General features: G+C 37.7%; 1 protein-coding gene across 1 annotated transcript in view; it reads left to right on the top strand.

The window, feature by feature from the left end:
- ANO5 (anoctamin 5) overlaps positions 1-24,088 on the top strand; it is a 68,436-nt gene that overhangs the window by 20,514 nt on the left and 23,834 nt on the right. Inside the window, exons 4-10 of the mRNA XM_056106701.1 lie at positions 1,433-1,501; positions 2,574-2,849; positions 8,989-9,102; positions 10,770-10,885; positions 19,162-19,296; positions 19,652-19,757; positions 19,854-19,914. Coding sequence (XP_055962676.1) covers positions 1,433-1,501; positions 2,574-2,849; positions 8,989-9,102; positions 10,770-10,885; positions 19,162-19,296; positions 19,652-19,757; positions 19,854-19,914 — 877 coding nt within the window. The remainder of the gene's footprint in view (positions 1-1,432; positions 1,502-2,573; positions 2,850-8,988; positions 9,103-10,769; positions 10,886-19,161; positions 19,297-19,651; positions 19,758-19,853; positions 19,915-24,088) is intronic.

The following is a 24,088-nucleotide window of genomic DNA, read 5'->3' as shown; positions in this document are numbered from 1 at the left end:
CTCCTCACCTTGTTCAGGAATCGTTTTTGACAGTGTTAAGGGAACTGAATGTGATGCTAGGGATGCAAACTGATGTCAGTTTCATGCAAGCAACTTCACCCCTGTATTATTTCTCCAGCCCTACAATGATTTTGTTTTATTTTACAAAATTTTATTAGATAGGGCTGGAGAGATAGTATAGTTGGTAGGGCACTTGCCTTGCATGTGATCAACCTGGGTTTGATCCCCAGAACCCTGTATGTTTCCCTGGGCACCAACAGGAGTGAAACCTGAGTGCAGAGCCAGGAGGAGGCCCTGTGCAGTGCTGATTATAGCCCCCTCCCCACCACCAAAATAAAAGATTTATTATAGTTTAGGTAGAAATATGGTTACAATAGTCTTAAGATATTCATATACAAAGTTACTGCACCTCACCGACACTGTGATACCCACCATAGTCTTTTTTACATAGTCATTATTACTATGAAAATCTGCACACTTGAATCAGCAGAAAAAAACAAGAAGACTTTTTCTGTAATTACTACATTAATTTAAGGCACAGGAGTGTTTATTGTGTGCTTTTCGCATAACTATTTCTAAATCTATAGTACTTGTCAAGATTTAAAAAGTCTTATTTTAGCTGAGATCAGCACCAGGAGGATTACTCCATAACTTAGAGGCCAGCCGGGTATCCTAGAGGAAAGGGCAGTTCAGATAGAGAAGGGAGCACCAAATAAAGGATGTTTGGAGGATCCTCCCAGGAGGGGAGATGCATGTCGAAAGTAGACTATGGACTGAACATGTTTGCCACTCAATGCCTCTTTTGCAGACCACAACACCCAAAAGGTGAGAGAGAACACAGGGGATTGCCCTGCCACAGAGACAGGGGGGATGGGGGGATGGGGGTGGTAGGGATATTATCCATGGTGGTGGAAAATGGGCACTGGTGGAGGGATGGGTATCTGATCATTGTATAATTGAAACCAAAGCACAAAAAATTGTAAATCTACAACTTTAAAAAAAAATAAAATACAATAAAGAGAAAAAAAAATAAAAAGTCTTATTTTAACTTAAAATTGTATTAAGTATATGATTTGTTAGTTAATATCGGAAACTTAGTAGATCTGTCTTCAAAAACAGTGTATGGTATATCTCTGGCTAAGTTTTTTTTTGTTGTTTTGCTTTGCTTCAAATATGATCCAATAAAGTTACTCTTTACATAGAGGTTTTGCATATTTCCTGTATATTATTCCCAGATATATTGAAATGGTATAGTTATATTTTGAGTTACTTGATACTGATAAGAACTAAGATGGATGTAATACAGAAAATACTTAAAACAAAAACTGTGGAAAGGACAAAATGTCTCTGAGGGACAGTCATTCATTACCTGATAAGTGTTTTACTAAATAAAAGTGTTCTGCATAATTCTATTGATAATATTTCTCCATAGGAAAGAAGAAAAGTGTTTGAACAAAATCTCAGAAAAACAGGTCTTGAATTGGAAACTGAAGACAAAATGGTAGATATAATCGTTAACTTATACCAATGTTGGTATTTTGAATGTTGTTTTCACTTATTGTTACTTTAAATGAATATACCTTGCATTTGGGATATTAATACTCTTTTTTGACTGTAAGTGTGTTGATGTGTTAGTGAGTCCTGTGTTTGATTAGGTAAGTAAGTATACTGGTGCTCTGAATGTTAAATATTGAGAATTATAGGTCTTTGAATAAAGACCTGTAAATCTATTCAAGACACAGAGAAAGTAAAAACACAGGTTTTGTTATCTCTTTTTTTGTAGGAAAGGCTACTTGTAGTCTAATACCCTAAGTAATTAAACACTTTTGTTTGTTTTTGAAGCACAACATATTTAAGCCAAGATATCTTTTTCCTACATTTGAATATGCCGAATTCTCCTTTTTAAAACGTCATGCTTTTTAATCCTTTTGTAGAATTTTCTTCATACTAGGTTTAATAGGCCTAATCCTGCTCTGCCCGTTAAAGACTAATGCTTTTTTTTATCCAAATTAGTATTTCTTGTTCATTTCTCTTTCTATTTCTTTTCTCAACTGATAGTGTGTATTGTATCACGTAATCCATGCCCTATAATGTTCCTATCTAGAGGGTCCTTACAATTTGCCCTGTAGGTCTATACTACATTTGGAAATTGGGTAAGAAAAATATATATATCAGATTTTCTTTGTGTCCCTCATATATCCTAGCACAATTCTGAGCTCATACCTAGTGACAAATTTTAAGAGAATGACAAGAACCATTTACGTACAAGGGATTTGGGGCTAGTGTACACTGACCTTGAACTGTATTTTTAAAATGTTCTCTTTTTTCTATTTTTCTCACATACACATTCAAGCAAATAGATGACTTAAGCATATATAGATATTATAATGCTAGTATATGTATGTTTTGAATACCAACTTAAAAATGTTTCTAAACTTTTTAAATTAATTGTAAATTAATTGAAAAATAATTTAATTGAAATGTGGCATGATTTGCTTACAGTCTATGAAATTTCATTTTAGCCAGATTAGCATGTTCTTTGTTATTTTTGCTTTTCCCTTTTTTATATACAGAATTCTGAAAATGGGAAAACTTATTTTGTCAAGATCCATGCCCCTTGGGAGGTTTTAGTAACTTATGCTGAAGTGTTAGGAATGAAAATGCCGATTAAGAAAGAATATATTCCCCGGGTTCGGAAAACTTCTTTCACCGGGAGGCTCCCAAAGAAACTGAAACGTCTTTATCCTGAAACTGAAAATATGACTGCCCAATTCAGCAGATACCGTCAGGAACTCTTCTTTATTGAGGACCAGGACAAATTCTTTCCAAACTCAGCAAGAAACAGAATTGTAGGTACCGAAGCCCTTTGCACCTGTAAGGACCTCTGTGTGTGCTTTTCTTTGTATGTCCATGTGCAGTGTTATGTTCACAAACTTCTTCTGCATAAATTTTGGCCCTTGGTGGTACTGAAACAGTTTGAAGGTCCACTTGAATCATCACACCTATGAATCTTCCTACTCAAATCGTTGTTAAATAAAAATGGTTGACGTTATGGGTAAAGAAAGAGGTATCATGTAATTCCAGAAAAGTACTTAACTGAGAGCAAAGAATTTTGGTTTAGTAAGATCTTCATAGAAGGGTTTTATAAATATCAGAGTCTAGTTTTATTAATTTAATATATAGAGGAGATGTATATAGATAACATTGAAGTACTTTTATCTTTTATTTATAATTATTTGTCTTTTAGATAACTGTATTTTTGTGCATTGTTAATCATCTCATAAATTAGTAAATGTAGTGATATTGAGCAGGTTTAAAGTCTAGTTCCCTTCATTTATTTCCTAAAAATTAAATGAATCAAGGTATGAAAGGTTTTGAGTTTTTTCTGCAACATAGTAAGTGCTCAATCAAGTGCTATACATTTATTATTATTATTATTATTATTATTATTATCTGGTCTTAAATGAAAATACTTCAGGGCTTTGTTGTTACTGCTGTGACCTTTTATTCTATTGTTGTCTATTACCTAATAGTATAATCACTAGAGTGCTATCACAAAACCCTGTCTCTTGAGTTACTTACTCAAGAACTTGAAGGCTTACTTTTACTTTTTAGATTTAGCACTTTATACATGCCTAAGGAATGTTTTGATAATTACTTTTTTAGTTCCTAAAGTTATGTCTCAAAAAACTCATTGACACAAATATTAAACAAAATGTATACCTAAAATTTACATTTTTTGAATTTTAAAATAAAAAATGTGAATCCTGGACTGGGGAGATAGCTTATAAGACTCATACCTATGCATTATTTACAGGAGGCCTCATTTCCATCCGTGGCACCACACAACCTCCTGGGCACTGCTGGATGTGAACTCCAAGCACTGTGTCAGTAGTTTTGGGTATCTTGGTCTCTCGATATCACCCGTTTTTTCCAACAACTGAAAAAGGAAAAAAAAACTGAAAGCACAAGCTAAAACAGTTCTCTCTTTTTAGTTTTTCTTTCATTTCATTTTGTTTTATTTTTGGTTTTGCTGAATGGTGCTCAGGGCTTACTCTGAGTCAGAGATCACTCTAACAGGTTGGAGGAATCATATGGCACACCTAGATTGAACCCAAGATAGCTATACGCAAGACAGGCACCCTACCAATTGTATTATTTTTCAGGTCCCGTCTTTCATCTTTTTTTACCTAGACTGCAAACAGGTGTGATTCTTGGAAACAAAGCCAGGAAAAATTACTAAGTGTCATTGTGTGTGAGCCCCAAACACAAAAATAATAATAAAATTAAATCAGAAGGGCCTTTATCAGTGTATAGATATTATTGATCTATATTATATCTATGTTCATTTGGGATATTGTTCATAATTTTAATTTTAGTAATGTGTTTGCTCCCTTTTAGGATCAGTGGCAAAGCTGGCAAAACATTACCAAAAGAGAAAATTATAGAATATCCCAGCTAAGCATAGATATAGAAATAATATCCTTAATGAAATATATAGAATAAATTAAAAAGCATATCAAAAGGACAGTAGTCTAAATGGGGTTTATTCTAGGGTCACAGAAATGGCTCAATATACACAAATAATATGATGTATGTGATACCACCACATCAACTTGATCACTTGATCATGTGACATCCCATTACTCATTGATTTGCTCAAGGAGGTGCCAGCAACTCTCCATTTGTTCCTGTCGCATGCTAGTCTAGCCCAATGGTGTCTGCTTGTTCTAGGAACATGAAGAGCCTCAAACCAATCATTCAGGGTCTTGACGAAGAAGTCTGACCATATTGTAGGTGAGCGGCCACACGATCTTTTGACGCCCCGTGGAATCCAGTCGGTAATGGCTCTAGACCAGTAGTTGTCTCCAAATCTCATTACCTGTCCAGCCCATCTGATTTTCGAAGCCTTGACAAACGAGACAGCATCCCTGATTCTTGACCATTGAAGGAGGTCGGAACTCCGGATTCTTTCTCTCATTTGAGTGAAGCATGATACGCCAAGCATAGTTCTTTTGATTCCTCTTTGGGAAACCCGAATAGCATTCTCATCCTATTTTCGTAGGGCCCAGGTCTCTGAGGCATATGTTAATATGGAAAGAAGAGTGGAATCAAAGAGGTGTGCCCGAAGCTGGAGGTTCTTCGTCCTCTTAGCTATTTTTTTCAACGCTCTTGAAGGCATTCCAAGCCACTCTCTTCCTCCTGCACAACTCAGGTGCCAGGTCATTTGTCATGTTGACTTCTCGACCTAGGCACACATAACTGTTGCATTCGGATATGTTCATTCTGTTGAGAGTGAATGGAACATCAGGAAAGAGACCGTTTCTCATAACATTGTCTTCGTGAGATTCAGCTTTCAGTACTCCGACCTTTCCACACTCATGGACAAAGTCGGCCAGCATTTGTGATGGTTGGCTAATGTTTGGTGTCATTAGAACAATGTCATCAGTGAAGCAGAGGTGGTGTAGATGCCGACCATCTATCTTCACTCCCATTCCTTCCCATTCCAGACGTTGCATGACATTCTTGAGGGTGGCACTGAAGAGTTTCAGTGAAATGTTATCACCCTGCCGAACCCCTCTCTTGACATCAATGATCACCTCCATGGAGAATGGTGAGATCCTAGTAGTGAATACAGCTCACGGAGGATCTGATATATTGTGTTTGAACACCCTGTTTGGATAAGGCTTCGTCTAGGGCTTCGTTTGACTGCTTCTGTCCTAACAGAATCAAAGGCCTTTTTCAAATCAATGAACGTTAGACAGAGCGGGATCTTGAACTCCTGAGAAACCTCATGAGCTTGGTTATCGTGTGGATATGGTCAATCATGCTGAATCCTTTGTGGAACCCAACTTGCTCACATGGTTGTCCTTCATCTAGTGTTCTGCCAGTCCTATTCAGGATGACTTGAGTGAACAGCTTGTAGATGACAGACAACAGGTAGATGGGGCGATAGTTGCCAATGTTGTGGATGTCTCCCTTCTTGTACAGTAGCATAGTCTTGCTGGTTTTCCATTGGGACAGAACCTTGCATTCTGACAGGTAGCATGTGAAGAGCTGAGCGAGTGTATTGATGAGTACCAATGGCAGATTCTTCAGGTGTTCGGGTCTGATCTTGTCTGGGCCAGGTGCCGTTCACTTCTTTACTGGCGAAATGGCATGTCAAAAGAGCAATTAGAGGCTGCCCTAAAAGCCTCTACCCCTCTCAGAGATCCTGGCAAGCTACCCGGAGTATCTTGCCTGCACAGCAGAGTCTGGCAAGCTATCTGTGGTGTATTCAATATGCCAAAACCAGTAAATACAATGGGTTTCATTCCCCTGACCCTGAAAGAGCCACCACATCAACAAAAGGTAAAAACCATATGGTCGTATCAATGGATGCAGGAAAAAAAAAACTTGAAAAGATTTAACATCTATTCATGGTAAAAGAAAACTCTCAACAAAATGGGGATAGAAGAACATACCTCAATGTTGTAACGTCTCTGTACAATGAACCCCCAGTTAACATCATAAACTAAATGGTCACTGTCACTGTCACTGTCCTCCCATTGTTTATTGATTTTCTCGAGCGGGTCCAGTAACATCTCCATTGTGAGACTTTGTTGTTACTGTGTTTGGCATATCGAATACATCACGGGTAGCTTGCCAGACTTTGCTGTGCAGGCGCGATACTCTCGGTAGCTTGCTGGGCTCTCCAAGAGGGGCGGAGGAATCAAACTCGGGTTGAGCATGTTGGCTGCATGCAAGGCAAACACCCTACTCGCTCTGCTTTCGCTCCAGCCCAAACTAAATGGTTAAATAATGAAAGATTTTCCTTTATAATAAGGCACAGGACAGGGATCTCCACTCTCACAATAATATTAACATTGAACTGGAAGTTCCAGTCATAACAATTATAAGGAAAATAAAATTTAAGGGAGTCCACTTGGAAAGATTTAAAACTGTCACTATTCACAGATAGTATACTAAATACTTAACAAGAAACAATGTGTACAGTGAATTGTAGGCTACAAAGTCAATGCACAAAAATGTTTCATTTCTGTATGCAAACAATGATTTCATAAAAGAAAAATATGATTTCACTAAAAAGTACAAGGAAAAGAAGACACAACGAATTGTGTCTGAAGAAATTCCAGACACATAGATTGGAAGGATTAACATTTTTAAAATGATCATCCTGGAGGTCAGGTCAGAGAGAGAGTACCATAGTCAAGGTGCTTGCCTTGTATTTAGTCTACCCACTTTTGGTCCCCAGAATCCCATATGGTCCCATGAGGTCAGCAAGAGTGAACCCTGTGCACAGAGCGAGGATTAAAACCTGAGCACTACTGGGTGTACCCTTCCCCCCAAGTGATTATCTTATCCAAAGGATTATACAGATTCAATGCATTCTTTATCAAAATTGTATGTCATCCATTTAGCAAAAAACAAAACGAACTATATTTGGAACTATTACTGGAAAGAGTATAAAAGTGTACATGGCACTAGTACACTGGCATTTCGTAGTCTTCTATCATAAAGCTACAGTGAATGAAACATTTTGCTACTAGAATAAAAACATAATTAGACCAATAGAATAGAACATAGGCCCCAGAAGTAAGCCCACATATGGAGGGTTAATTTATGACAAAGGAACCTGGAACTTAAAGGGATTCAAGGACTGTCTCTTCAGTGAATGCTGTTGAGAAAATTGGATAGCCACATAAAGAAGAACCACAGTCTAACATCATGCACAAAAGTTAACTCAAAATTAACACAGGACAAACATTACTCCCAAATTCATAAAAGCTCACTAAAGAGGAACTAGAGAAGTACATTAGAAAGAAAGTGCTGGCCTGCTTTGTTGCAAACCCCAGTGTCATCTCCAGGTCCTTCGAGCATATTAGTAGTGACCCTTGTGCACAGAGTGAGAAATTTTTCCTGATCACCATTGGTTTCACCCAAAATAAGAATACTTCCTAATCATTGGCTTCAAGAGTGTCTTTAAAAACTACACTTGCAATGAATCAAACGTGCAGTAAACAAATAGAACTATATCAAGTTAGAAGACTACTACTAAAATTAAAAACATCCTACTGAATGAAGGTAAATAGTCATACACTGTATCTTTGACCAAGGACTAGTACCCACGTTATATAAGCATATCAATCAGTAATAGCAACAGTAAAAAACTCTGAAATTGGGAAGGAGAGACACTTCTGTAAAGAAGACATACAACATGCAAATAGCCAACAGGTGCATAAAGAAGTATTCATCATTCCTGGTTATTAGCAAAATACAAATCAAAATAACAAGGGGTTTCATCTCATATCTGTGGAAATGGGTCTGTCAATAATTCCAGAAATAAACAACGCTGGTGGAGATTTGGATGTTAAGAACTCCAATTCACTGTGGGATTATAAATAGAGTCAACCTCTAGCGAAACATATACAGAAACAACTTTTAAAATTTTTAAATTTTAAATTTCTGGATACTGCACTATCCAGAAATTCCACTGCAACTGTTTATCCCAAGAACACATAAACGCCAACATAAAATATGTGTATCCTTTTGTTCATTTAAAAAATTATACTAGTTTTAGTTCATTTTTATAAAATTTAAACATATATAATATACCAGTGGATCTTATTTATCATTACCAAAAGCAAAGTACCGGGAGTTGAAGGAGGTGGGCAATATGGTGGGGGAGGCAATGTTGAAATGATGTAAATATAAAATATCATGGTGTTTTAAAGATTTTTAAAAAGTACCTGCAAACTTCACACAATACCATGAAATTTCAGTTTACAATTAATAATATTATGGTGCTTCAGAGTTAAAAAAAATACCTGTAAACTCCATGCACCCCCTAGTCCCTCCATCTTCCCCCAAATACCAGAGGAAAATTTCTTGTGTATTAGATCTTAGATCTATCTTCAGACAATGTGCATATTATAAAATTGTAATAGAAAATTAATGGAAATGTTTGTCTCTGTGCTCAACCTTTAGGTTTATTATATTCTCTCACGATGTCCTTTTGGTATAGAAGATGGAAAGAAAAAATTTGGGATTGAAAGACTGCTATGTTCTAGAACCTATAAATCTGCCTATCCACTACATGATGTAAGTATTTGCTTTTTTATTGTAATTTGAATAATAATAAAGGACATTTGAAGCAAAAGAAACAACTTAAATACAGCCAAAAATCATAAACGTTAACCTGTAGTTGTAACTGGGCACAAATATTTAATAAATAGATTACTGTTTTATAGTTTATTATGGATTAATGTCATACTAATTTTGAAGGAGCAAAATCTACTCACAGAGCACTTTATCACATACATAACACCCATCCCCAGGAATAGGCCAAAAAAAGCACTGGATAAATTAACATAATGGGTTCACAAGATACAAGAACAATATAAAAACGTTCATAATACATATTGTTTTATTTGCAATGCACATTAAGAGAACGAAATAAAATAATAATACCATTTATAAAACGGAAAAAAAAACTTAAGGGACACATGTAAGAGAAATGTGCAAGAAGAGCTCATTGCACATTATAAAAGATTTTCTTTAGTAAGTAAAGTTCTGAGTAAATAAAGATTAAAAATGCCGTTACTCATGGATAATAATATATAATGTTAAAGTAAAGTTCTATTCTTAGATTAAGGTAGAAATCAAATCAAAATTTTAGAAGACTTGTTCTTGAAAAATGGATTCTTTGATCCTAAAATGTGGAGGAAAGTGTATAGATTTAAATGTCTCAGAGAACAAAGTTTTGGTCATCAGTATTGGCTTAAAGTACTTGTGTAGATTTTGGGGAACAAAATGGGGGTCTAGCAAAGGACTTATGTTTGCAGTCCATTGGTTTTGACAAGGTCGTTGGATGGGGGAAAGAATTGAACACTGTCACTGTCCTCCCGATGTTCTTCAATTTTGCTCGAGTGGGCACAGTAACGTCTCCATTTTGAGACTTGTTGTTACTGTGTTTGGCATATTGAATATGTCAGGGGGAGCTTGCCAGGCTTTGCCGTGCGGGCGAGATACTCTCGGTAGCTTGCCAGGCTCTCCAAGAGCAGGAGGAGGAATCGAACCCGGCTCGGCCGGGCTGGTTGCACACAATGCAAACATCCTACCACAGTGCTAATAAATGATGCTGAAACAATTAGTAATATGCAGAAGTTTAACTTTAACCTTTGTGTCTTACATACATTAACACAAAACTTAAAATTTGTGCTGAAGACATAGGCAGGGCATTTGCCTTGTGCCCGAACTGGGCTCAGTCTGTAGCACCACATAAGATTCTCTGAACAGGGGTGATTTCAGAAGATAAAGCAAAGAGTATGCCCTGAACACCTCTGAGTGTGACCCCCTAAACAGAACAAACCAACCAACAAAAATTAAAATAAGTTTTTGATGTAAAGATAAAGATGAACTTAGTAAAGTTTCTAGAAGCTAACATTAAAGAAAATCCCATTCTTGGGCAGGCAATGCTTTCCTAGCATCAAATATAAATAACAGAAGGATCATTTGTCTTCCTGAATATGAAACCCCCACTCTTCCAAAGCCATTTTCAAGAAGAGAAAAATGAGCCACAGACTTGGAGTAACAATTTGTAGAGTTTATTGTAGATTTTAGTAAATAGTTTCATACCAGTTTAACCTGAAAATCCAGATGTAAAAACAAACAAACAAAAAACACTTGCTAACCTTTTTATAAATTAAGTGCTCCTTTCCTTTATCCTCTTCACTTGCTTTATCATTAAATTCTTTCTTCTTTAATAGGGTCAGTACTGGAAGCCTTCTGACCCACCTAGTCCTGTCAATGAAAGGCACCTGCTTTGCAAGGACTGGGCTGGGTTTGCCAATTTTTATAAGGAGCAGCCTTTAAATTTGATTAAGTAAGTATCTCTCTTCTTCTTTATTCTTGGGGGTGGGGGCATGCTCCCAGTGGTTCTTGGGGGAGCTTCTCCTGACTCTGTGCTAAGGAGTCACTGTCAGCATGGCTCACGAGTCTGTGCCCTGTATCAGGAACCAAACCCTAGTTTGCAATGTACAAAACATACCATTAACTCTTTGAACTCTCTCTCAACCTGTATTTATATAAGTTTCTCACACAAGATCAAATTAAAGCTTGGTGATGTGATTTTTATTCACAGTGATATGATGTTTCCTTTTTTTTTTAATTTCACTGATTACATTGAGTTCCTTCCTAACTTCACATCTTTGTGTCTATGTGATTAATTAGTTACTGATATCCGAATGGAATACTACTTCCAGAAGGCTCTTAACCACTGTGCAGCAGTAGCTCAGTGGTTCAGAAATTTAGGCTTGGAATTTCCGTAGGCCTGGTTGATATTTACATTCTTGATGTCAGGAAAATGTCTCAAAGGGCTGGAGCAGGAAACTGTATGCCAGAGCATTGAGTTCTATCCCTTCCAACTGGATGATCCTGTGAGTACCAGGAACTCCCTAGCAAAAAGTTTCTCTTGGAAACTTCTCTATAAACTAGGTCAATTTACTTAACCTTCAAAAAACTCACCTGAAATGGGAGTAATAATAGTAATGCTTTTTTTATGTTGTTATTTGGAATTGGATGAGATATGTATATCTTATTATGGAGACTAGTATTTAGTGCTTCCTATGAATTAACTTAGTTTTATTTCTAAATCAAAGAATTTTGAAGACAGCAGAAAGATTGAATGTGGAAATGTGGATGTATGTTTGGTAATGTTGATATCAGAGTGCTGTAAAGATAATTTATTCTATTCTCTGTCTCTCTGTCTCTTTTTCTCTGTCTCTGTCTCTGTCTCTCTGTCTCTCTCTTTGTGTTTGTCTCTCTCTCTCTCTCTCTCTTTCTCTCTCTGTTTCTCTGCGCTACACCTATCTGTTCTCAGGACATTCTCCTGGTTTTACACACAGAGATCACACATGACTGACTTGGGGGACCATATGGGATTGCCAGGGATCAAACCTGGGTCTACTGCATGTAAGGCAAGCGCCTTACTTAGCCACTGTATTCTCTCCAACAGCTATGACTAACTTCATTTACTTAATCAGCTTTTTCAACTGAGAAAATTGTGGTTGAAACTCCCTGCTTTCAAGTATATCAATATTTTTACCTTTTTGTTTGTCTTGGGACCACACCCAGTGGTACTTAGAACTTATCCTAGCCCTGTCTATCGAAGTCAATTTTAGCAGGGTTTGGGAAACCATATGTGGTTCTAGAAATCAGACTTTGGTCACTCTTATAGAAAGCAAGCACCCTGTACTATCCCTCTAGCCCAGTTATACTACTATTACATACATTGATGGGCTGGAGCGATAGCACAGCGGTAGGGCGTTTGCCTTGCATGCAGCCAACATGGCTGACCCGAGTTCGATTCCTCCGCCCCTCTCGGAGAGCCCGGCAAGCTACCGAGAGTATCTCGCCCGCACGGCAGAGCCTGGCAAGCTCCCCGTGACGTATTCGATATGCCAGACACAGTAACAACAAAGTCTCCAATGGAGACGTTACTGGGCCCGCTCGAGCCAATCGATGACCAACGGGAGGGCCTTTTTACCTTTACATACATTGAAGTCATTAAGCGGTCACATGCAAGGCAACCACTTTATGTCTTGTACTATCTCTGACCCTCATTTTTCTATTTTTTTCTACTGAAAAATATTAGCTTGTTCTAACACTTTTACCAGTAAAATCAGTTTGGCTGGAACATTTGTAGATACTGTGCCGTAAGAGATGATTTTTACAGTTGTTAAAATGTAGGCAAATATACAAAATATGTTGAGAATTTTTGTTAACCTGGCAATTAAAACTTCTAAAATTTTTTTACAAGTATTTCTGCTTTTAGTATTCTTCAGAACTTTATGTTTTGTACAAAGTGGATGCTTTAATATTTTTGAAAATATGACAGGTGTAATTCTATTTTGTAATTTTACAATGCAAACGTTGTGTAAATTACAAATATTGTGTGTTTTTCATATTGTTTAATAATATCTTGTATCCATAAGATTTTGTCTAATTTCTCAAGTTTATTAGTTCTTTATTTATGGGGGAGGGAACTTAGAATTCTTTAGTTTGTAATATCAGTTTCTAATATTTCTCAGCATTTTTGCTTTAGCATTTTATCTTTGCTTATGGTTTCTTTTGTTTACTACACCTTTTTTTCTACTTGAAACCTTGCCTACCAGTCCCTAGCACTAGAGTGTACTCTTACTAATTTTTTTCTATTTCACACAATTTCTTTCATGCAGCATGCTGTTCGACTGTTGTATTCTATTTCTTTCACTGCTACAGGATCTTAACCACTCTTCTTTACCTTTACTGCGCACACTTAAGGTATATTGTCATTGATTCTTCCCTCAGAATCATTGCCTCAATGAGGCTGCCAGTTCTCATTGTTCTTGCTAAAAGGCCTGAGGTAAAGGCCCTCCCGTTGATCATCGATTTGCTCGAGCGGGCCCAGTAACGTCTCCATTAGAGACTTCGTTGTTACTGTGTTTGGCATATCGAATACGTCACGGGGAGCTTGCCAGGCTCTGTTGTGTGGGCGAGATACTCTCGGTAGCTTGCCGGGCTCTCCGAGAGGGGTAGAGGAATTGAACTCGGGTCGGCCATGTTGGCTGTGTGCAAGGCAAACGTCCTACCGCTGTGCTATCCCTCCAGCCCAAGGGCCATACTACCCTGAACGCGCCCGATCTCGTCTGATCTCGGAAGCTAAGCAGGGTTGGGCCTGGTTAGTACTTGGATGGGAAACTGCCTGTTCTTGCTAGTATTCAGATTTCTTCTTTATTTCCCCTTGCACTGTGAATTACCATTTCAAAATGTTCAGTATCATGGCACTTGCTTGGATACTTCCTTCTCCTCAGGGACTATTTTGTCACTGTTTATTTAAAAGCTCAACCTCAGTTTACACTTTTCTCCTAGAATTCCTGTAGCATCTTTCTTTCTGATCTTTGTCTTCAAGGTTTGTGGTAGCAGTTGGCAGATAGTCTTTTGGAATCGGTTTATTGCTTTATTTACAGATAGTTTGAAGATTATAAAGTTTTCTGCCCTGATACTGAAGGTCTGTATATTTTCTTTCCTCTCTTTATTGATTTTAACCTTTTATTTTTTTTTTAAATGTAGGAGTACTGCTATTTATTCAGCCACTGATTAGCTGATTGAATTGTGCATGAACTCCACCTTACTTTTTTTTCCATTTTTTATAATTTTATTTATTGAATCACCGTGAGAGCAGTTACAAAGCTTTTGGGTCAAAAGACCCAAAATATTTTATACTTTTAAAGGAAGAGTTCATGGGAATATTTGAACAAAATTAAAATAACATTGAAAAGAGAAAGGTATATCTATAAATGAATAATAACAATGTATATATTCCTTCAATTAGCAACCAAACTATATATTGATATATATGTATATATATATATAACTTATAACTATATATTAGACAAGAGACTAGGACTATAAATATAGCTTGCATATATTTTAGGAAAACACATAAATGCATGAATATAGCATAGTAGCACTGTAGCACTGTCTTCCCATTGTTCATCAATTTGCTTTATCTTCTGCTTTATCTTTTAAAGTTGTTGTTCCCTTATTGCTTATCTGTTTGATCTATCCAATGGTGAGAATTTGCTGCTACTATTGTATTGCTATCAATATTTTTCTTTAGATCTACTAGCATATTTTTAATGAATTTTGATAATTACTAGTTTAGTGATTTATTAATGAGCTTGCTTTTGTGTTTTGGAATATACACAGTGGTGCTCAAGGCTTATTCTTGGCTCTGCACTCAGATATCACTCCTGGCAAGGCTGGGAGAACCATGTGGGATACTGGGAATGGGAATCTAGGTCAGCTGTGTGCATAGCTAGCATTACCAGCTGTAAATCTCTCCAGCCCCACTAAATGAGCTTTATGTCTTCATGGTATATGAATCCTTTGACGCTTTTTAATGTCCATCTCAGTCTATTAGTATCTTTTTTAGATTAAAGTCCATTTTCTTCAATAAAAGTGTGATCTCTTCTGCCTGTTTTAGCCGACTATTTTCCTGAACAATTGTTTTCCAATCTTCTACTTTGAGTTATTTTTGAAATAACAGTTCAGGCAATCTCTTTGTAAGTAGCAGACAGTAGGGTTTAGTTTATGGATTCATCCACATTCTATACCTTTTCATTGGTAAGTTCGGGTCATTGACATTTAATGAAATTATTGACATAAGGGATTTAATGTCATTTTCTTCGGTGGATTCTGGATACTTTCTGTAGTTAGTCTTTGTGTCTTTACCCTTTTATATGAGACAGTTTAGTGCATTTAGGCATGCCTCTGTAGTGACCACTAACATTTTTTAAAACAGTTTGTCAGTGATGTTTTATACTGTTCCACTGAGTATGAATGATTACACAACTGGATGAAATACTCTTGTTTGGATGCCTATTTCATTCACTGTGTTGTATTTATCATGCTGTTTCTGAAAGCTTTTATTTAAAATATCTGCTCTGATTTTTATGGGAGCTCCCTTGTGTGTAGTTTTTGTGTTCATACTGCTCTAGGGATAATGTTTCTAAATTTGGCTCATGCCATTTTACTTGTTGTGTGTGTTGGTGGTTTTTTGTTTGTTTGTTTGTTTGGGATTTTAGTACTTCCTGAATTTCTTAGGTTTGGGGGTGTACATTAATTGGGAATTTTTTCTACTCTAATTTTAAGATTCTCTTTTCTTCAGGATGTCCCTAAGATCTCTGATTCTTTTTCATTTTTTAAAAATTTTTCCTTTTTTATTTTTTGAATGACTTCATACATCTTGTCAGTTATTAATTCATTCCTCTGCTTTTGTCATTCTGCAACTTGTGGTTTTCAGTTCTCCTACTTTGAGGTGGCTGTGGTGTTCCTGAAAAATGTAGTACTCATATATTTTCTTCTATTGAAATTCTCCTCTGGGCTGGAGTAATAGCACAGCGGGCAGGACGTTTGCCTTGCATGTGGCTGACCCAGGTTCAGTTCCCAGCATCCCATATGGTCTCCTGAGCACCGTCAGGAGTAATTCCTGAGTGCACGAGCCAGGAGTAACCCCTGAGCATCTCCGGGTGTGACCCAAAAAAAAATATTCTCCTCTATTGTTTGATTCAGTTCAGTGAACAATCCTAATCACTATGACCTTGAAACCATCTTTGAGATTAGAGAGACCTTGGTGTCCTTCCTGGGCTTCTGTCATTGTTTATTTGTATAGGTGGATTCTTCCTCTTCATCACTTAATCACTTAATCACTTAACTTCCCGTTAATCGTCGATTTGCTCGAGCGGGCGCCAGTAACGTCTCCATTTGTCCCTGTCGCGTGCTAGTGTAGCCTAATGGCATCTGTTCACTCTGGGAACATGAAGAGCCTCAAACCTATCGTTCATGATCTTGATGAAGAAGTCTGACCATCTGGTAGGTGGGCGGCCACGCAGTCTTTTGACATCCGTGGGATCCAGTCAGTAACAGCTCTAGTCCAGCGGTCGTCTTTAAATCTCATTACGTGACCAGCTCATCTGATTTTTGACACCTTGGCAAACGAGACAGCGTCCCTGATTCTTGATCGTCAACAGATGTCAGAACTCTGGATTCTTTCTCTCATTTGAGTGAAATGTGATATTCCAAGCATAGCTCTTTCTATTCTTCTTTGGGAGACCCGAATAGCATTCTCATCCTGTTTGCGTAAGGCCCAGGTCTCTGAGGCATATGTTAATGCAGGAAGAACAGTGGAATCAAAGAGATGTGCCCACATCACATCTCTTTGATTCCTCTTCATCATTATTTCTAAGTCTTCAGCTGCCTGCCTAAGTGAAGATCTCAGTGGAGATCTTGCCTGGGAGTGATAGAGGTACATTCAGCAAGCATCAGGCTCCAGAGAGTCTAGCTTGGGCCTTGGGTCCTCACCTGAGGAAGAGGAACAGACTTAACCCTGGATGAGGTAGCTTATGGAGAAGGACAGCAGGGACCATATAGGGAAGTGCTGGGCTCCCATATCTGTACTTACAATTCAATGCCATATTAAATCTGATTTGAGTAGCCAGATTTGCTCGAGCAGGCCCAGTAACATCTCCATTGGAGACTTTGTTGTTACTGTGTTTGGCATATCGAATACTCTCGGTAGCTTGCCGGGCTCTCCGAGAGGGGCGGAGGAATCGAACTCGGGTCGGCCATGTTGGCCGCTTGTAAGGCGAACGCCCTACCCGCTGTGCTATCGCTCTAGCCCTACTCTTATCTAGTAGCCAGATAAGAGTAAATAATAGTGCAGAAGCATATTATCATTAAAAAGCACAGAAGCAATACAAGCAAAAGGTGCCAGTTAAAGTTATTTTAGGTGGATAAAAGATTACAAGTGCTAGAAAAGATTAAGAATTTTAAAAATCGAAGAACGGGAGTTTCCATAAAATTAATAAAGAATAAGACAGAAATGAAAATATACTTATTGTGAAATTATGTTCATGCCTTTTGCATAGAGTTGAGTTCTTTTTGAGTTTTATGGAAATTGCAGCTTAATTATTAAAATGCTGTAACAGATTTGCAACTTAATATGAAGTACTATAGAATCCATAAGAGATAACATCATCTGTTAAAGAAATTGTGTAAGACCTCAAAGATTTGGTGAATTTGATTCTAAATGAATAAGATAGAGTATTAATCTGGACTAAGTAGGGAAAACTCATTTTTTTTGAGTCATAGTAAACTATGCCTTATGGTTACTCAAGGAATTCTTTAAGTACTCCTGTTTTTTAAAAAAATGAAACAAAAATGTGATTTTAACATTTAAATATTTAACCTAAATAATGCTGCTTTTCATTTGTTTGTAAAGCTGCAGCTAACTTTTATGCTATATGGAATTTTTATTGAGTCATCATTTTTAGTTCCTTGGTTTGCTAATTATTCAAAAATTCTGTAAATGTTTGTCAGCAACTGGTTGGAGATAGTTCGGGAATTAGAAACTACCAAGTTGCTTGACCCAGGTTCTATTCAGTGATAAGGCTTGACACATCCTCCCCAGCATCATCATTGGGTGTAGCTCTGTAGGAAGACCTCCAAGCATCCCCGCATGTTTCTCTGAAGACCCACTGAGAACATATTCCTGATTGCAGGGCCCAAGCAGTGCCACCAGGAACCTAGCAATGTGGCCAAGCAGACTGGATATCACTGGAAGTGGTCCTTGGTCCTTCTTAAAACAGCTCAGAAGCATTCCTCCAAACAAGCAATTCAAGACCACCAAGTGTCATCCCTGAGCACAGGGCCAGGAGTAAACCCTGAGAAGAGCCAAGTGTGGTCAAAAACCAAACAAAAACACTCAATCTGATTTAAAATAAGGCAGAATGGCCAGAATGATAGTACAGCAGGTAGAACATCTGCCTTGCATGCAGCCCACCTGGGTTCGATCTCTGGCATCCCATATGGTTCCCCCAGCACCACCACTAGTAATTCTTGAGTGCAGAGCCAGGAGTAACCCCTGAGCATCACTGGGTATCACCCAAAAAGAAAAATAATAATAATAATAAAAGAGTTTAAAAAAGTAAGGCAGAAGTTCATATATACCATGATCTGGCCTAGTATGGTCAGAATACCTCTTCAATTTTAGAAATAAAATAAAATCCATGCAGATTGTGGTTCTAATTTTTTTAATTTGACTCATAAAAGTTGTATGTAAAATTTTTGGACATTTATTTCAAGATAGTTAACTATAAATTTTGTAAGATTGGGGCTGGAACAATAGCATAGTGAGTAGGGCATTTGCCTTGCATGCGGCTGACCCAGGTTCGATTTGCAGCATCCCATGTGGTCCCCTGAGCATCGCCATTGGTAATTCCTGAGTGCAAAGCCAGGAGTAACCCCTGTGCATCACCGGGTGTGACCTCCCCCCCAAAAAAGCAAAAAAAAAAATGTAAGCTTTCCAAAACTTATTTATTTAGAACTTTTAGCTTCTGCTTAGATTCCTACTTAACTATTTCTAAGCATCATTGTTAAAACTTATGATGTTTAATGGTGTTGAAATTAAAGTTTAGCTAGTTTAGTTTCTTGGACAAAATTGCATCTCTAAAGTATGCAGCCAAAATTCAAATATATGCTTGTCTGGATACAAAACCAAAGCTCTCTGAACTGTATACTTTTTCCAGCTTCTGATTTTATTTTTACCCTCTTTCATAGGGATTATTATGGAGAAAAAGTTGGTATATATTTTGTCTTTCTTGGATACTACACAAAAATGCTGGTCTTCGCTGCTATTGTTGGCTTTCTTTTTTTTACTTACGGCTTATTGTCAGTGAATCAAAATACAACCAGGTAAGTGCATTCAAGTTGCCTAAATAGAGAACACGCCTGTATCTTATACCAATTGAAAATGTTATATCCTTGGTTTCAGAATATTTCCTTACATGAGAAGCTAATTAATATTCCTGAAAAAATATACAAGTTTAACAACTGCTGCTCACTTGAAAATGACTACAAAGTCATTTTTAAAAGATCTGCTCTAAAGTACTGTTACTTAAGCATGATTTAATTTGTTATAGGGATTACTGTTTCAAGCTTTCCTCTGCCTCATGTGAGCAGCTGTACAGGGAATTTTTATAATGAGAACAGCCATTGGTGGAGCCCTAACACTCACACTTTAAAAACAATGTTACTGTTTCCTATGCAGCAATGAAATCTGTGACCCTGACATTGGAGGTCAGATTATCATGTGCCCACTCTGTGATCTACTGTGTGAATACTGGAGATTAAATTCTACCTGTTTGAGCTCAAAGGTATAATATATATTGTGATATGATTTTAAGACTTGGAATTTTCTGCTTCGTGTTTCATTCTATACTAAGGAGTCTATAATTTTGTTGTTCTCACAGCTCTCCCATTTATTCGATAATGAGTCAACAGTATTCTTTGCAATGTTTATGTCAATTTGGGGTGAGTATATAGACATATAAACCCAGATTTCTCCATATTGTTATATGGTCCATCTGTGTAGCATAATTATATGGCATACCTTATATACCGAAGATGATCTTTTGCCTTTGCTAGATCCATGCCATCCACACACAGATGAAAATTTCTATCAGAAGTTTTTAAACCTTGGTCCTTGATCCATAAAAGGTCTCTACTGGGGCTGGAGCGATAGTACAGCAGGTAGGGCATTTGCCTTGCACGCAGCCAACCCAGGTTCAATTCCCAGCATCCCATATGGTTCCCTGAGCACCGCCAGGAGTAATTCATGAGTGCAAAGCCAAAAATAACCCCTGTGCATTGCCGGGTGTAACCCAAAAAGCAAAAAAAAAAAGTGCCTATTAACAATCTTATTATTATTCTGAGGTACAGTATGGTTTTGAAACTTCTGATACATTTAATTTATAATATCTAAAAGCACTATGGCAAAAACGGACAAATTCAATACATACTTACCCTAGGAGAATTAAATTTAGTGGCTTGAGGATGTTGAATCATGGGTAAATGTTACTAATCCATTCAAGCTTAAATATACTCTTTTAAGAAAAATGTAAATCAAGACTATCTATGTTTTTAAATGTGTGGAGACATAAAAAAAGAGTTGATTGTGTGTTCTTGGCTGAAAACTAAATACTAACAGGACTATACTATCAAAAGTAATGTGAATACTTTTTGACGTATATCAATTTTTTGACCTCTATCAATTTTTTGACTTCTATCAATTTCCAGTGGAATATTTTACAAAACCAGAAAAAGTAACTTAAAAAATCTCATGGAATCACACTAGAACACAAATTGCCAAACCAATTTTCATAAAATAAAAAATTTGGAGACACCACACTACTTGGTTTGAAAGCACATTACAAAGTTACAGTGATTTAGCAAGTTTGATATTGACTTAAAAAAAGACTTAAAAAAAGAACAGAATACAGAATAAATATCAGAAATAATGCCACACATATGTTGTTAACTAATACTCAATAGGATTTCTCCAAGGAACTTCACTTCACTTAATCACTTAACTTCCCGTTAGTCGTCGATTTGCTCGAGCGGGCGCCAGTAACGTCTCCATTTGTCCCTGTCGCGTGCTAGTGTAGCCCAATGGCATCTCTTCGCTCCGGGAACATGGAGGGCCTCAAACCGATCGTTCATGACCTTGACAAAGAAGTCTGACCATCTGGTAGGTGGGCGGCCACGCGGTCTCTTGACATCCCGTGGAATCCAATCAGTAACAGCTCTAGTCCAACGGTCGTCTTTAAATCTCATTACGTGACCAGCCCATTTGATTTTCGATACCTTGGCATATGAGACAGCGTCCCTGATCCTTGATCGTCGACGGATGTCAGAACTCCGGATTCGTTCTCTCATTTGAGTGAAACGTGACATTCCAAGCATAGCTCTTTCTATTCTTCTTTGGGAGACCTGAATGGCGTTCTCATCTTGTTTGCGTAGGGCCCAGGTCTCTGAGGCATATGTTAATGCAGGAAGAACAGTGGAATCAAAGAGATGTGCCCGGAGCCGGAGGTTCTTCGTCCTCTTAGCTATTTCTTCGACGTTCTTGAAGGCGTTCCAAGCCGCTCTCTTCCTCCTGCGCAGCTTGGGTGCCAGGTCATTTGTCATGTTGACCTCTCGACCTAGGTACACATAGCTGTTGCATTCGGAGATGGTCGTTCCATTGAGAGCGAATGGGGCGTCAGGAACAAGGCTGTTTCTCATAAACATTGTCTTCGTAAGATTCAGCTGTAGTCCTACCTTTCCACACTCACGGTCAAAGTCGGCCAGCATTTGTGCCGCTTGGCTGATGTTTGGTGTTATTAAAACAATGTCATCATTGTTCCACTCTCGACACTACTTCCACTACCCAGCCGTCGCCACACTCCAGGACGCTTTCCGGACCCGCACGGCCGCTCCGGCCGAGACCCACGCACAACTGAAGACCCACAGAACAAGGTAAGCGGAACTCTCTGAGACCTTGGACTCCAGGCTCGGCGGACCCAGGGACAGAGCTTCTCTGCTTGCTCCCACCACCACAGGTGACAAAGGGATTCTAATTAGGAGCCCCACCCTACCCTGCCCTGTCTGCTTCCATCAACCACCCAGGGATCGAATTGTGCACAGGAGACCCACCCTACCCAGATAAATATCCCACTGGCAGACTTCCACTCTCGACACTACTTCCACTACCCAGCCGTCGCCACACTCCAGGACGCTTTCCGGACCCGCGCGGCCGCAAGCGGCCACGCGACACATCATAAGACACCAAATACCCGTCTTCTGGAATTGTCGTACCATATTTGATAGGGTTCAAATATGGTAACACCTACAAGGGTGATTAGAGGTCACCCCGAAAGCCTCTATACCTCTCGGAAAGACTGGCAAGCTACCGAGAGTATTCCGCCCGCACGGAAGAGCCTGGCAAGCTATCCGCTGTGTATTCGATATGCCAAAACCAGTAACTACAACTGGTCTCCAAGGAACAAATATAGAAAATATAGAAAAAAGAACTTCAACTTTGGTCTTCAATGACTTCATGAATATGGCACTAAATCCCAAAAGCAGAATCAAAAAAAAAGAAAAAACCATATGTGGGAACTTAGAAGACTTCTGTACAGCAAATTAAACAGTGAAGTAAAAAGGCACCTAAACAGTGACAGAAATATTTACAAACTATATATCTGAGAGTGTTTAATCTCCAAAATAGTTTATGTGTGACAGAAACACCATTAACCTGATTTTAAAAGTGCAGAAAGAACTCTACTCAGCAATCAAATATACAAGGGGCCAGGACTGAGGGTTGGATCCTCTTTTCTTCCTCATTTCGTGAGCACCTCCCAAAGCTCACACCCTTCCCAAACATGGTTTCTGTAGCATCTGGTGACCCCGTTAGTGTGATCCAAATATTTTAAAAGACAAAACAAAGAAAATATACAAATAGATATAATGTTTTTGAGTCTTCAGTAAATATGCTCATTATAATCACGTAAATATGCTCATATAATCATGAGTAAATATGCTCATATAATCACGAGACACTATCTGTGGAAAGAAATTTTTTGACTTACTAAAAAGAAAAGGTACCCTAGAACTGCATCAAAGTTCAAAAAGTCCCCCAAAGCTCTGAAAAATTCAAGGCCCTGGGATGAGGGCTGGACAACCCATTCATTATTTGGGTGCCCATTTCAACATCAGAAATCAGTGTTAATCCTCACCAAAGTTAATCTTGAAGAATAGACAATGCACTCATTAGTCTGAATTATTTATTTGGGGTTTTTTTGTAAGGCAAAATTATTTTATTTAAAGAAATTTACTTAAGTGTGAGAGGAAACAAAGAAATACATATCCTAGAGAGAGATGTATGAAAATGGTAAGTGTAAATATATATATATATATATATTTATATTTACATATAAGTGTAAATCAAAATCAGCATTTTTCTATTGTCACAATCACTATTGTCAGAACAAAAGCTGGTGAAGAACTGGAGAAGTATAATGAACTCATGCATATTATGGGTAGGAATGTTAAATGGTGTAGCTGGAAAACAGTTTGAAACTTTACAATAAAAGAATAGGGAGCCAGAGATGTTGCTCAGTGGTTTGGTACCCCAAACAATAAATTAATCAAAAGAGAACTCCCATATGATGTAGTACTTCAATATCTGATGCTTAAACAAAACAAGCTCTTGAAGATGTTTATTGCAGCACAGTATCTACAGTACTCAAAATGTGGAAACAAATGAAATACTCATAAATAGATGAATAAAGAAATAAGCATATTATATATCCATATATAATAGCTGTGGTATTTACCATTAGAAATAAATAATATATATTATCAAATCTTAAAAAGTAGAAATTTTGAAATATATCACAACATGTATAGACCTTGCGAAAATTATGCTCAGTGAATTTTGGCAGGCACAGACAGGAAAATACTTCAGAATCACAATTTATAAAGGACCTGATTTATAGAAACAGACAGAATGCAGTGAAGGTGGTCAGAGATGCACCAAGGTTCCTGAATGCAAAGCATATAATATAACCCTCTGAGCCATCCACCTGGTCCCAGAGTACATAGTTTCTTAACATTATTTGGAAGTTTGGAACTTAGAGGAAAGGAAACATTATAGATGTTAAAA

Source organism: Sorex fumeus, unplaced genomic scaffold, assembly GCF_029834395.1.
Source record: "Sorex fumeus unplaced genomic scaffold, SorFum_2.1 ptg000007l, whole genome shotgun sequence".
Taxonomy (NCBI): domain Eukaryota; kingdom Metazoa; phylum Chordata; class Mammalia; order Eulipotyphla; family Soricidae; genus Sorex; species Sorex fumeus.
Note: the sequence above shows the minus strand (reverse complement) of the source record. Positions and strands in the feature narration are given on the sequence as shown.